Source organism: Thrips palmi, unplaced genomic scaffold (genome assembly GCF_012932325.1).
Source record: "Thrips palmi isolate BJ-2018 unplaced genomic scaffold, TpBJ-2018v1 HiC_scaffold_7, whole genome shotgun sequence".
Lineage (NCBI taxonomy): Eukaryota > Metazoa > Arthropoda > Insecta > Thysanoptera > Thripidae > Thrips > Thrips palmi.
The window spans coordinates 8,748,480-8,763,750 of record NW_023144634.1 but is presented as its reverse complement, the minus strand read 5'-3'; the positions used below and the strand labels follow the sequence as shown (position 1 = coordinate 8,763,750).

The 15,271-nt window shown below is 63.8% G+C and overlaps 1 protein-coding gene across 1 annotated transcript; it reads left to right on the top strand.

The window, feature by feature from the left end:
• Positions 1-2,923: 2,923 nt before the first annotated feature.
• LOC117652772 (proteoglycan 4-like) lies at positions 2,924-12,991 on the top strand. Its single transcript, XM_034397866.1, has 7 exons — positions 2,924-2,952; positions 5,450-6,197; positions 6,306-6,669; positions 6,794-7,766; positions 9,231-9,244; positions 11,960-12,090; positions 12,763-12,991. Exons 1-7 carry the CDS (start codon positions 2,924-2,926, stop codon positions 12,877-12,879), a joined length of 2,376 nt encoding a protein of 791 aa, XP_034253757.1. The 3' UTR covers positions 12,880-12,991.
• Positions 12,992-15,271: the final 2,280 nt, after the last annotated feature.

Sequence of the window (15,271 nt, the reverse complement as noted above, 5' to 3'; positions counted from 1 at the left end):
ATCCGCCACACACGACTACACTGTTTGGCACGACCCCCTTCCCCTCTCCCCCCTCCACCCCGCCTTTTCGCTTCCGGGCTCGGCGGCGGCGTTCCGAATGTATTTCGCTGTGGCGGCGCAGTCGGCGCAGTCGGCGCAGTTTCCACTCGTACGCCATGCCTTCAAAACGACAGACTGCAGCAAGAACTGCAGCAGCTCGATCCCGAGCAGTGCCCGCGTCGCTCCGTCTCTCTCGCTCTTCCGGGGCGTCCCGTGTGGGTGCTGCGAGACTGAGCCGGGCCGCCTTAGGACCCTGGCTCCAGTGTAGGGCCCTCGCTCCAGTGGCGCGTCGTGGCGCGTGGCGCGTCGAGACCTACAAGCAGTGAATGGGCGCGGCCACGGCTCGCTGCGGCCGGCCGATAGCGCTGTAGGGCGCCGAGGCGCCAAGGCCACGCGCCAGGTGGCGCTTTCGTCGCTCTGTCTCTCTCGCACTCGCGGCGCGTCCCGTGGGGGTGCGAGAGAGACAGAGTTCGGGGTGGGCCTGCTGGCCGGCGCGCGGCCCGCCTTGCCCAAGCAGCCCTTGCCTTCGCGCTTCGCGCTTCGCATCGGCGGCATCCTGGCGCGGCATTCTCTCCGAACGCGTCCGGCCTTTGGTGCCGTTGGTCCGGCCGGGGCGGAGCTGGGCGCAGCGCCCCGTTGCCCAATCGCCTCGCCGCTCTGTCTCTCTCGCACTCACGGGGCGGGGCGGCGGGGCGCACGGGTGCGAGAGAGACAGAGCGACTGCTGCTGATTTGTTTCGCGGCGACAATGAGCGGAGGGAGGCGGCCGCGCCCCGCGGGATGGGAGTCGTGGCGTCGCTCTGTCTCCGTCGCACCCATGGCGCGCCCCGCATGAGTGCGAGAGAGACAGAGCGACGACACGACTCTTGGGAATCGCTCGGCGCGCGGGGAGGCCGGGGCCGGCCGTGGCCGTGGACCTTGGAACCTTGGCGCCGACTCTCCCTTTCTTTCCACCCGCTCTCGCTCTTTCTCTCTCCCTCTCTTTCTCCCGCGCTTCCTCCAGAACACGCAGCATCCAAATTACCAAACAATACAACGCATTGAGCACGTTGACCGCGGATTACGACACCGTGATGGATTATTTCTCCCTTCAGAATGTTCTAGAACCGTTCCCGAATAGTTCTCGAACTCCAACCCTTGGAAATTCCATCCACCCTTCCCCCGCCTCCCCGACTTGGCTGCCCCTTCCCTCTCGCAATGATGACAGATTTCCACGAGGCCCGCCCCGCTGCGCCCTCTCTGTCCGCGACACGCCCACGCCGCTATCTTTCCTTTTTCCGCGCGGATCAGAATTCGGATACGAATCATTACGTCAGGGGCAAAGCGGCTGCTGGGCCAGGGGGCGGGGCGGGGCGGGGCGGGGCGGGGCGGGGCGCATAGCGGACAGCGGCTTTACGTCACGAGTATTACACGGCGACGTCCCTTCGGCTCCCTTCGGCTCCCTTCGGCTGGTTTAGTAAATACGGAAGGGTCCGCCACTGACCTCTGCTCCCGCAGCCAGCCGCTGGGCGGTCCGTAAACGACGTCGTTTCGACCCTTTTCGCAACACCCCCTGGGCTGGGCCCCTGCCCGGCGCATTATAGATACGCCTTGACCGGGGCGGGGCGGGGCGGGGCGGGGCGGGGCGTGCTCTATGACCCCTTGTTGGGCCCTGGCTGCTCACCGTTCGCCTCTTGCAGCCGCCTCGCCGCTACTGCAGCGGCTGCAGCTGATGAGGATCTTTGGCAAGTGGTTGTGCAGCCCTGCTGCCCTGCAGCCCGGCAATAAGCGGCCGGTGTTTAAGACAAGCGCCGGATCCTGGGAGAGCGGCCAGTGGGGCGGGGCGACCGAGGGGCGACGGTGTGGCCGTCGTCCTACCGCGCGGCCGAACTTGGTCGGTGTCGTAGTCCAGGGCGAATGACAACACCGAGCTTATGTTTACATTGCGAGGTCTCTGGCCAGCGACTGTGTCAAATTCGGGGATCACCGTCTCAATGGAACCGTCCAGAAATGTGTCCTAAATTGGATACACTCTTAACTTAATTACTGTATGATTTGAGCTGAGTTGCTGTGAACTTGGCGCAAGCAATAGCGAAACCTGTCCACGGTGCGAATCTTTTCTCGATTTCCATCGTGAGATACTCAGAAAAATCCTTCGTGATCCGAAGAAAAACCACCAACGTAACATGGGTGATTTCTTCGCGAGACATTTAGAGTGTGGCTGCGCCCCACTTTCCGCGGCGTTCCACTCAATACTCCGGCAGAGTACTGCCGCCGCCGCGACAAGGTAGTCTAATTCCATTTCCTCGGCCGGCTTGCGGGGCTCGCCGCGCTCGGCCTCACGTTGTCCTAATACGCTGTAAAGGGCGCGGCGTGGCGTTGCGCGGCGTGGGAGTGGGCGGTGGCGGCGGCCGGCCCTTCTGGAGCGGACCGAGCGGGCAACGCGGCGACGCAACGACGGACAAAGTGAGTCCTTATGTGGAGCCGATTGTTTGGCCTGCTTATTATTGCGAGCGAGCGCGGGGCTGCTGCCGCTGCTCGGACAAGAAATTTTAAAATCCCCTTCTCCTTCTCCGCGCGCGTCCCCTCTACCTTTTGCCTAATCTGCGGCGCGCATCGGCGGGAGAACTAATTTGACGCATCTCGCGATAACGCGCGCGGTGGCGGCGGCTCGCGGACGTCACAATGGGAAGCGGAGAAAGAAGGGGGGAAGGAATGAGGAAGAACGGAGGAAGAAGAGGAGGAGGAAAGCAGCGGAACGATGGCGGTCACGTGGGAAGTGCCAAAGGACGAAGTGGTGATCGGAAAGGCTGGCAGCCACACTGGTAAGTCCCCCGTACAGTACACCGCAAAAATGGGAGTTTCTTGAACCGAACTTGAACCAATATGAATTCACGAGGAACAAGATGAGAGAGCTCACAATTAAAAGTTTTCAGTAAGTTTATTTGTTCCGAGTGAATTTTTACATGGTTCGAGAATCAACCACTTGTAATTGGGACGGTCGGACAGACCGACACACTGGGAATGGGTCGGACGGGACGGATGGCGACGCAGTCGGTGGAGTAGCTTCTCCGCCGATGATGCCATGCATCTGTGCTGTCCCTCCAAAGCAGCATCCCGCACTGCAAGGCACTGCAAAGGCACTGCAAGGCGTGAACAATGCCACGGTCCAGCCCCCCCCCCCTCCCAGCTTTACGGGTGGACGCGCACCGCGCCTTGTCATGGAGCACGTCATGGTTGTCGTGGAAGCCACCGCTCGGTCTTGTCCTGGACGGACATTGTCCCACACGAGACCGTCGCCGCCATCCTGGAGGCATCCTGGAAGCGTTGCCGGAGGCGGCGGCCCTCGGGTGTGGTGGTCACACCGACACACGCAGGCGCGAGGCAGAGGCTCGTGCTTGACAGAGCCGTTTGATGAGAGTCCAGCCTTGAACCTTTGAACCTGAGTTCCGAACCTCAAATCCAGCGTTTCAGTGGGGACAGTCTCGTCGAGGGCGTCTTTCCGGCGATTAACCTCTCCCTTCTTCATTCACTCACTCCCCCTTCTCTTCTCCGCTGGGTGGGGTGGGGGCGGCGCGTGCCGATGCCGGGTGGCTCGGCCCACCGGAGCCCCCCCCCCCCCTCCCCGCGGTCCACCACCCTCCGCGGCGGCACTGTCGGTACTGCACCTCACTGCACTGTCGGTACTCCCCGCTGGCGTAGCGCTGCCATGGCGAGAGGGTCCCTGCAGGCCGCCGCGTCCGCCAACAACAGGCACTCCTCGTGCTCCGCGCGGATCGCGTCTCTGCAGTGACACTAGTAACCCGCTTCGCAGCAGCTGGGGCAGTTCGTGGACCAAGTCCACCCGCTCGTCCTGGAGGTGCGTGCCGCCGCGCTCCCGTCGCCGTCGTGCCCATCACCCTCACGCCGGCGAAGGCCGTCGCCGCCGCCGTGTCCGAGGCCAAGCCGGCCTCCCCGTCGGCCAGCCATGGCGCCGGCCCGGTGGCGCCCCGAGTGAGCCTCCAGCAGTGGCGTCCTCGTCGTCGGCGAGCCCAGGGCCCAGGTCCCAGGGCGTGTGATGGATAGTGAACCGGCGCCGCCACCGCCGCCACGCCAGCCGCTCCACTGACTCCCAGCAGGATATGGCTCTCCTCGGCGTCCTCCTCCTACTCACCACAGGTATGGCCGCACCGCAAAATACCAGTGGCGTGACTCCACTGTCGTTGGTTTCCGTGCCCGACGTGAGCGGCGGAGCGCCTGCGATGCGCAGTGTAGGCAGTCCCGTCGAGCGGACGTGCGTACCGGGCTGCCTATCCCCTCCGCGTACGGCGCTCCAGCTGAATGCTCTCGGGCAGACAAAGTGCTCTCGGCCTGAAGATGTGGTTTCGGTTTAGACTCTTGCAGCGAAAATTACGGAAAATTAACTGAACGGGTTAAGCAACTGTCTCGCCTGGACTGTTCTTTCCAGGCGGCCCAGGCCTTTACGTAATTCATGAATACACCACAGCAGCTGATGACACTTTGCCTTGCACTATACCGCGCTTCCCGAGTCCCGAGCCCCGCTTCGTCCCCGTTTTTTTTGAAACGCATTTTGCACACCTTCAATTTTTTTAGGTGAATGCATTTATTGTTGGTGCGGTGCCGCGCGGCGTATGCCGCGCACGGCAGCGTCGATGTGGGGCGCCCCTTCGCGCGCGGGCCGCAATGCTGCAAATGTCAGAGCGGAGAAAGAACAATTCGATCTTCAATGCATCGGGCCGCGTTCGCGCTCGCGTTCGACTCATGCAATGCAATGCGGCGCCGGCGGCGGAAACGTGGCCACTGTAAAATTGTGGAATAAGAAAACACGGCGTCACCTTTTACGCGCCTCCGGGGAGAAGTGATTGTTACGTGCCGGCCTACGGCGACTACGTCCGATCGGCCTGCGGGCGCACTCTGGACCGTGCTTGCGTCGCCCTGTCTCGCTCGCACTCATGGCGCGCTCCGTAGAGGTGCGAGAGAGACAGAGTGACCGTTCGAATGGGCGTTGGACGTGACTTGATTCCGAATTTGCTGTGTCGGTAAATGGAAGCAATTTGGGACTGTGAAAGACGTTTTCTGGTGGGTGTGTCCGCAGCTCCACTGCTACTGCCTTGCGGCCTGGCGGCGGCGCCTTCCGCGACTTCGTCGCTGTCTTCGACGCCGCCGCCGAAGTCCGTCGTCGCGACGCTCGTGAGGTCGCCGACGACGAAGCCTCCGGTGGCTCCGGCGTCCAGGGTGACGGCGGCGACGCCAACGCCGAGGAGGGTGCCCTCGCCGACGGCCTCGGGCAAGCCTGTACCGCCCACGCCGACGACGTCGACGCCGAGAGCGACGTTGTTGAGGTCACCGACGACATCCCTGCCCGCGTCCTCGGTGACTTCAACACCGGCGCCGAGGTCCCCTGCCCCACCTCCAAGACCGTTCTCGACCAGGCCCGCGTCGACGTCCCCGCCGTCCACCACGACGGCGGCCTCCTTGGAGGTGTCCAGCCCGTCCCCAGAGCAGCTGGTGGCGAGGATACGCGCTCTGGTGCGCGCACTGCGGGACGCCGACCAGCTCCTCAAGGCCCTGCAGACGTTCCGCGAGCAGCAGCAGCTCGACGACGAGGCGGTGCTGCGCATCATGAAGGAGGACGCCAACCGCACGCTGGTGCAGCAGGTCGAGCAGGCGCAGCGCGCGTTCGGCGGCGCCATGACCCCCGAGGTGGCGGCCATGATGGCCAACATCACCGCCTGGGCGCCGAGCAAGCACCTCTCCGCCAAGGTGCCGTACTCCGCCTACGGGAAGAAGAGCGCCAAGTTCGCGCAGGGCCAGGGCCCGTCGTTACCCGACGTGAAGGCAGCCCCCGCCGTCGGCAAGCCTCGCAGCGGTGTCGCGGCGGCAGCGTCCGTCAAGACCACCGCCAAGCCGAAGGCCGCCAAGCCGACGACGGCAACCAGAACGCCGGCCAAGACGGCCACGCTCACGGCCTCCTCGGTGTTCTCGGCCAGGACGACGACCAACGGCACCGTCATCACCCGCGTGAAGAAGGACCCGATCCTTGGCGAGTACAAGGTCGTCATCAGGGACCTCACCCCGGCGGCGTCCTCGGGCATCGCGCCGAGGAACGGCAGCGCCGCCATCAGTGTGGGCGAGGACGGCGGGAAGGACAGCAAGCACGGCACGACCGCGAACGGCACCGCCAGTTTAGCCAGCAAAACAAGCAGCAGCAGCCCAGTCGGGACAGCCATCACGGACAGCAGGAACAGCACGGCCAGCAAAGACAGCAAGGGCAGCACGCTCAGCAAGCCCAACACGGGCCTGTCCCTCTTCGCGCCGGTCAAGTGGCTCCTGCCACCCGTCACCGGCACCCCGCCGTCGAGCGAGCGCGGCCGCTACAAGTTCCAGGACACCCTGGCCGCGCCCAGCTCCACCGCGGCCACGGCCCCCGCGGCCTCCAGCACCACGCCGCCGGCTGCGAACAGGCGCTCCGGCAAGGCGGCGCCGCACAAGTCCCCGCGGGCCAAGCCGCGCGAGGCCGCGCCCAAGGGCAAGGTGGCGAGCACGCCGCGCCCCGTCAACGCCACCACCAACAACACCACCACCACCAACAACAACAACGCCACCAGCAGCAAGCCGGCTGCCAAGAAGAGCTTCCAAAAGAAGGCAGCAGGTAAGTCAAGTATTAAGGACTGCGTGTAAGTTGGGTAGGGTACAGGGCAAGACAAGTGCACCCCTCTCTTTGTGATACTTGCTACTTTTGACGGTCGTCGTGATCCCTTCCCTGCCCCCAGGAGACACGCAGCAGGTGAGGGTGTCCGCCACGCTGCGCACCGCGCCGCCGGCCGAGCGCGAGGAGGCGTCGGCGCGGGAGAAGGCGCCGCTGGAGACGCCGCTGCTGTCGGGCATCTTCCCGCGCTACGGCCCCGGGGCCACGCTGCCGCAGGTGGAGATCCCCTTCGTGCCGACGGCCGGCCGCAAGGACCCGCCGGCCGAGGTGCTGCTGCCGCCGCTGCCCGACAAGAACGACGCCGCGCCGATGACGCCGTCCCCTGTGACGTCTTCCTCCCCGCCATCGCCGTCCTCGCCGCCATTGCCGCCAGCCGCACCAGCGGCGCCGGTGGCGTCCGCATTGCCATTGACCTGGGCGTCCAGCACGCCGCCAGCGCCGTCAACGACGTCGTCAGCAGCGCCACCGGCACGAGACGACGAGCGGTCCGCGGCGGGCGGCGGCGGCCCCCAGGAGACGGTGCGGCTGGAGGCACCTCTGACGCCGTCCCTGCAGGACGTCCCCGCCAGCTACTTCCTCGGGGAGAGCCCCTGGATCCCCATCTTCGTGCCGTCGACGGCGGCGCCAGCTGCCAGCAGCAAGCCCCAGGACACCGCGCCGCCGCCCTCGCGGACCGTCGTCGAGTTCACCAAGCTGAACGTGGTGGAGGCCACCCCGGCGCCCTTCTTGGCGTCCTCGCCGAGCCCCGGCCCTGGCGCGCCGCAGGCCACGCCGCAGGGCCGCGCCGTGCTCAACGACGCCCTGGAGTGGCGGCCCTCCAGGACGTGGCAGTTCGCCGTGCGGCAGGACCGCGTCGACGCCAACCTGCAGGACCTGCAGCAGGACAGCAACCTGCAGGCGCAGCTGCAGCACCTGCGCCAGCTCCAGCTGCAGCTGCAGCCCGACCTGCGGCTGTCCGGCGGGCTGCTGCCGTTGTCCGTGGCCGAGAGCATGTTCTACAGGGTGCGGCCCGGACAGACTCCCGGCGACCTCCTGGGTGAGTAACCACACTGTTTGCCTACCGACAGGCGGACATGCTTAAGTCGTTGCCGGCAGCTCGCGTCGATGCGGCCGAAACGGCCCGCCTTTATGTCACTGCTGGGCGTCCTTTGGAAAGTCGGCGGCGAGAGGCGGTGGCGGCGCAAGAGTTTCCTATTCCCGAGGATAATCCTCGTAATGTCACTGGACTGGGGAGTACGCCACGCCCCGCGCCACCCCGCCTCGCCCCGCCCCACCCCGCCCGACCATTGTGGCCGTGTGAACGCGCTGATGAGAAATCGCGACGGAAGCAAATCGCCACGCGCGGGTAGGGCGGCAGTGGCAGGACACGGCGGGACCGCCACCAGACTGATTCCGAGTGGGACGTCTCTCTCTCGCACTCAAGGGGCGCTCCGTGCCGGTGCGAGAGAGATAGAGATAGCCCGACGGCCACCCTCTGCGGAATCCGTCCACAGAGGCCGCGCCGAAACGCGAAACGCGGGGCCGGCCTGGGAACCGAAGGGGAGCCGAACGCTCCGAGTTTTAGGCACTTGTTTCTACGGACTCGTAGATTTTCATTTCATTCAAGCTGCGCCCGTCTGCGTCAGACCGGCTGTGCTGAGAATCAAAGTCGGACTAGATCACTGCTTTCTCCGCGTTCGCGTCGCGCTGCGCTTCGCCCTTCCAAGGCCGCCCTGGCGCGCCGCGCGTTCGTGTTCAAAATGTGGCGCTTTAATCAGTGGAGGCGACGGCCTTGCGCCTCGCGGGGTGTCCGCCGGACACCGCGCCGTTCCACAGACACGACGCCGGCGGCGTCAGTGCGGCGTCAGTGGGCGTCCGGCTCGGCTCCGCGGACTAGACCGCGAGGACCTTGCCTGGGCTCGGCTCGGCTCGCTCGGCCCGCGCTCCACTCGGAGAATGGCGGGATGTGCGCGCCAGGACGGCCAGGACGGCCGGGACGCGCTACTAGGCAGCTCACCGTGGCGTGGCGTGGCGTGGCCGCAGCTGTTGCCCAAGACACCGAGGCTTCCCTTGCCCGTCCAGAGCGTCCCAGCGCGGCGCGCGCCGGCCCTTGCCGTGCCACTTGGTTGGTTCAGGACCGAGGGGCACCCAGCTTGACCAAGTCTCGGCGAAGTCTCGCCCAGCCGGGCACGTCCACAGTGGCCGCAGGTCACAGGCCGTGGGCCGCGACACGGAGGGCGTGCGTCTCGGCGCAGAGGATACAGGACGTAGGACGCGGGAGGCGTGGGACACAGACCGCAGGACACATGATGCACGAAGTATAGGATACCTAGGTCTCATCATAGGACAGACAGGACCTGGGATGTAGGTCAAAGGGCAAGTCGAGGAAAAGGCGCAGGGCACTTCCTTGCCCCACTACCGGTGTACCGGTAGCGCTCTGCGGTCTCCGCGGCGACATGGCGGCGACATCGGCGTCCCGGCCCTACCGCGTCCCTTTGGCGTGCCTTCGGCGTTATCGGGCCGAGCGCGGCCACTGCCAGCTGCCTGCACATTTCGAACACTGCTTTCATCGCTTTCTCCCTCCCACACACGTGGAGTTGCGTTGGTTCCGTAGGGGTGCGAGAGAGACAGAGCGATGAGGCTGCTCTCCTGGCGCTGGGACACGGCGCGGCAGCGTGGCGGCGGGCCAGCGGACTGATTCCGAGAGGGAGTTATGTCCCTCTCTCTCGCTCTCGTGGGGCGAGACAGAGCGAACGGAACCCCACTCGGAATCAGCCAGCCGCGCGCTGCCGCTGCAAATCGCCGCTAGCTCTCCGAGAGACAAAACACCGCGATGTACGGGAAGTTAGTTGTTAGGTTGGCAACGGCGATCGGACAGCCGGCCGCGCCAGCCGTGGGGACAAGCCAAGGGACTCGCCGCGCTGCAGCCGCTGTATCTGTCTCTCTTGCACCCATACGGAACGCCCCATGAGTGCAAGAGAGACAGCGCGACTCTCGGAATCAGTCTGCTGCTGCGGGGCACCGGCCGCAGTGGAGGCCCGCGAGACGAAGCGGACCTCCATGGCACAGCACTGCAAATGACTGCAATCTGAGCGGTTCGATTTTCGCGCGCCGCGCGGGCGGCTGGAATTTATACGCAGGCCGCGTTACCGCCGTAGTAGAAGCAGACTGATTCCGAGTCGTTGCGTCGCTCTGTCTCTGTCACACTGGTAAGGGGTCCCGTTGGGGTGCGAGAGAGACACTCGGAAGCGCTCTGCGTGAGGAAGAGGACGCCATGGGATCGCTCCGCAAACGGACTGCAAAGGCAACTCATGACACGAGCCGATGCTATCACGGCCCTTATGTCAGCCATGAGGCTCCGGAGCGCAGCAGCGCGCAGCGCGCAGCGTCGTGGCCTATACCGATTCCGGATCATGACATAAAGCACACAGACGCTCCATGGCGGAAACGCCAAACGCCCCACACTGCTGCACTGTAACTGAAGGACTCGACTACTACACTGTAAGCTCGGCAGACGCTCCTGCCGGCTTGTCCGGGCGAGTCCCTGGCTGGTCCGAGGAACGCGGGAGTCCGCGAGTCGTTTTAATTGAATTTCATTTCCACTTCGCCCTCCTCGGTTCGGTCCGCCGGCACTGGAGCACTTTGCACTTTCTGCCGGGGTGCAGCCAGCAGAGCAGACTGACTCCGGGGAGCGGGCTCGTCGCTCTGTCTCCGTCGCACCAGCGAGGCGTTCTTTAGGGGCGCGAGAGAGACAGGGCGACGAGACGGAGTCCTCGGACCCCTTCACACTCAGACGCGAAAGACGGCGCCGCTTCTTTTCCAGTGAAGTGGCCCAGCCATTGAAAGCGAATCGCCCGGCGAATGCAATTTCTCTACATTGTGTCGAGCGCCGATAGGCCTGCGAGATTAGTCCCGGGCGATGCAGTCTCTGTCGCTGTCTCTCTGTGTCCATCTCCGTCTCGCCGTCGCGACCCGCAGTTGTCTTTGTCACCGCGCCTAGCCTTATAGAGTAGACAGAGGATGACAAAAATGGGTCACCCTGATCTGGCCGTGCCGTTTTTCTTGCCCTCTTCAAGTCTCATGTCTGTGCGTGGAGGACCATAGGAACACAGACGCGCAGACATGAGGTAGACCTCCGCGATTCGACAAAACAGTCGCCTCAGTCGGACACCATTGCGCCGCCCCGGCTTGCTCCAACCGACCCAACCTGTCCAAAGAAACGGCGCAGATGAAGTGGCCGCGGATCAAGCCGCACCGCGTCCAGGCCCCACTAACCCATTTCGCGGTGCGATCGCTGGGGCGGTTCCTCGAGCCGAAGGGCCGTCGGGCCGAAGGGAGGCGCTGCGTTTTTGCGGGAGATAGCCTGTGAAGCGGAGATCGGCGCGGACGATGGCGGCGTATCGCGGCGCGTATCGCCAGAGCGCCGCCAGATTTGTGTCAGGATAGGGCGGCCGGTGACGGCGGGGAGCTCCCGGAGGAACTGCTCGGCGGGGCGCAGCGGCGCAGCGCGCTGCAGTGCAGTGGCGGATCCAGAGCCGAGGCTCTGGACGTAGCACTTTCTGCCTACTCACAGTGGCGCGGAGTGTGGCCTACCTTTCAGGCGGCCATCAAGAAGCAAGCGAAAAAGGGGGAGGGGCTCTTTTTGCCCCTCCGTTCTTCTGGATCCCAAGTTGAGGAGCATTGTTCTCTGCTGCAGGCCGTCTAAGCCCTCCAGGCGCTTAGACTGATTCCGCACGGCGTGTCGTCGCTCTGTCTCTCTCGCACCCACACGGAACGCCCCATGAGTGCGAGAGAGACAGAGCGATGAGAGCGCCGAGGAGAGAAGGCCGACGGGGAAACGCGAATGGCATTCCGAGTAAAATGGATGGCTCCGCCGTCCGCGCCGTCGATAGACTCACAGTGCATGAGCCGGGCGGGCATGTGTGCACCCAGGAAGCCTGGCTGAATCGGGAGCGTCTCGTCGCCCCGTCTCTCTCGCACTCATGGGGCGTCCCGTAGGGGTGCGAGAGAGACAGAGCGACGAAAGCAGTGTTCGGCCGATGTCGTTTATCTCCCGAGCCTCGCCGCACAAAACACCAAACCGACGCGGACAGGAGAAACTCGCGCGGAAGTGGAGAGGCATTCCATTTTCCATACGAACGCGTCAGAGGGCGGAAAGACGCAGAGTCGTCTCCGTCGCCCTGTCTCTGTCGCACTCATGGGGCGTCCCGTGAAGGTACGACGCCGTCTGACTGGCCCCGTGTGGTGTGCGCAGGCGCGTATGACGGCATCCCCGGCGTGCCCGGCATGGACTACCCGGCCTTCAGCAGGCCGCCCTCCACGAGGTTCACGTGCGCCGACTTCGGCCAGAAGGGCTACTTCGCCGACCCCGCCAGCGGCTGCCAGGTTCGTACTTTCATCTGGGCTATCGAGGCTCGGCGTTGGCGCGCCGCCCGGGTGGCTGGCAACCCAACGGCCGCGGCCGCACAGCCAACGCTACGCCCGGCGGGTAGGCAACCCAACCTCCGCGCGGGGAACGCGCCCGCGGGGTAGGCAGCACATCCTTCACAGTGTAGGCGCAGCACTGCAGCGGAAAAACTGAGGTCTTCTTGATGCGTGAAGGGAGCCAAAAGGAGCCCAAACAAAGGTGCTCAACAGCTGTGGCAAGAAGTTGCCTAGTAGTAGGCATGAGGAGGAACAGCCCGTGTTTGCCGACTTGTCTGGCAACACGGAGGAGGACGGCCACCCCCATGAACCTCCTTCTTAGGTGGGAATTTCCACTGTGCGTCCTCTTCTGCCATTCCGGCTGGACGCATCCTTGGATTGTGCTCCATTATTTGTTATGGACTCCTGCCCAGTGATTCCGGAGGAACGTTTCGTCGCACTCATGGGCCGCCCCGACATAGTGGTGCGAGAGAGACAGAGCGACGAAACGATCCTTCGCCTCGCCTAGCTCGTGCCTGCAAGAATATGCCCTCCTCACTGACTACTGTCGTGTGGTGCCTTTGACGCCAAGTGCACATTCGAAGGCGTCCTGTGCCTAGTTTGTCGACTGAGCCTCCGTGTTGCTGTTCGCAGGCTTTCTACGTGTGCCACGGTGACGGCCGGGGCGAGGCCATGCTGTGCCCCAACGGCACCATCTTCAGCCAGGAGGTGCTGGTGTGCGACTGGTGGTTCAACGTGGACTGCAAGTGACTCCTCCAACACGCCACTCCGAAAGTGCAGAGCTTCCCGCTCTGCCGCGCCATTCCCCCGAAGCTGCAGGACCCTGTCTGTACTGTAGTATACCGTTGTAAATACAATAAAAAGAGAGAGAGAAAAGACGAGGGACAGCTGGGTGTCCTTGCTAGATAAGTCCCCGTCCTTATGCAACGACACCTCCAAATTACAGACCGGTGTCCGTGGTGCGATAACAATCTGGGTCAAACACAGTCAAACCGCGGCCCGTTAAATTTACCCGACGTCCCTCTTGTTGCTGATGCCATTCCTCTCTTTATTTTCGCGCGCTTCTTTCCGCCACGCCACTGGCGTGCAGTCCGGGACACGCGTGTCGCGGCGCGTGGGCCGCGGTGCAGCGCGTCGCGGTGGAGGGGCGACGTCGCGCACGCCGCCACGCCGCGCACGCTCACGCTCGCAACCGGAAGGACGCTGAACCCGACGGAACCAAAACAACACTGTGAGGTCACACCGGCGAGGGCCTCGCCGGGCTGACTCCGAACAGCGCTTTCGTCGCTCTGTCTCTCTCGCACTCGTCTCCTCACGCGGCGTCCCGTGAGGGTGCGAGGGAGACAGCGCAGCGCAGTGCCGGACGCAAGAGCGGCGTTAGGTCAGCCCAGCCGTGAAGTGCCCCATCAGGCGGCGCTCCTGGAAAGCGCCTGGAATCTACCGGCGCTGTCCGGCTCCAGGGACGAACGCGCGCTCACTGTAAACAAACCGCCTCGACAGCGGCGGCAGCGGCAGCCAGTGGAAAATGCTTGAAAGTTGAAACGAAGGCGACATGACATGGGCGTTTTATAGGCCGCAGTGGAGGGTTCCGTCGGCGCGGTGGAAAACGCAGCGCGCCGCGCGCGGCGAATCTGTTTTTCTGACCCACTTGCAGTGCGGGGGAACGCTCCCGGGGCGAGATTACCCGAGTCCTGGCCAAGGTGAAGCCAAGAGCCTCCTTGCCGTACACTCGAGCCAATCAAGGCTGCCGGGCTGGCCAAGGGCAGTGACACGTAGGGCCCAGTGACGGATCCAGAGGTGGCCTTTTTTGGAGGGGGGACATAAAGAAGCGCCGTTTGGAGTCCAAATTTTGGCCACAGTGTTGGTTCAGTCAGGTCGCCACGCGTGCCAGAGGCGCTCGCGGCGGGCAGCGGGGCAGCTCGACAGAGAACACAAGACGCCTTATCGGGCCCTCAATTGGGTCGCTGGCTCATTACTGAAACGAGATTTAGATTCGCGGGGATGCTGTGCCAGTGGCGTGGCGGGCGGGCCTTCCCGGGTGTCGAACTTGAGTAGGACGAGAGTGTGTGAACGCTTGCGCAAAACCTTCGAGACGTTCTTTTATTTTTGCTGAGGTCGTTTTCCGTATTTTATTTCATACTTTAGAAATTTGGCGCGCCTTGGATCGGACGCAGTGGCTGACTGAACTCCGCCAAAACCACCATTTCTACACAGTCACCAGTACTTACTTCTGGAACGGAAGTGCGTAAGTGATGACGGCGCTCAGTCGAAAGCAGCGTTTGATAGGTAATCCGTCCCCACTCCCTTTCCTCGGCGCGGCTAGCGCGGCGAAGCGTTCCGCGAAAAGTGAGTGTTATTGTGATGCTGTCCTTGGCCGCCCGCGTGGAGTGCGTGGAGTGGCGCCTCGTCCTTGGCGCGCTTCGAACCACAAAAAAACAGTGGGACGTGACAGTCCAGCAGCGCTGCGAACGCGACAGGCAACGCGAATGCCGTGGGTTCGACTCCCGTCGCCGCGGCCCCTTCTTCGTTCCTCCACTGTAAGCTTACTGTGCTGTGTGCAGCGCGCGTCTTCGCTTCCAGTGTGACTGCCCTTCCGACGTTGCGCGTAGTTTGCAAAAGTCGCGGTATCCGGAGGCGATTGGCTGCCGGGCGAAAGGTCGGGGAGCGTCGCTTGATTTGCCCCGTCTTCCGCGGCCGCTGACGCAAAGCAAAAAGTTGTTTATGGTCGCGACAATTTGTGGGCGTTTTCTGCGGCCCTCGGCTGGCCACTTGCAGTGAATTTGCCTGACGGCTGATAAGGTTGCCACTCGGCGTGAGCCACGCGGTTGCCGTGTGGACATGTGGTAACCTTATCTCAGCAAAGACACATCACGCAGCCCGGCAGAGCCCTCACGGTGTCCAAGCGCCCCGGCCGGGACCCGGCCCGCGACCCACCCAGCTATCTGCCAGAACGTGTGTGTTGTGTCGCCAGCGACTTTGATCCACTTGCCGAAAAGTAAATATCAACACGTCTGGGAAATCCGTGACGATGCAGAGTACCTCGAACAACGGCGGAAGGACACCCTCAGACTTCCGACACCCTCTCGAACTGCGCACCAGATACCACGGTTCCGCCTCTGCAATGCAAGTCTTGGATCAACAA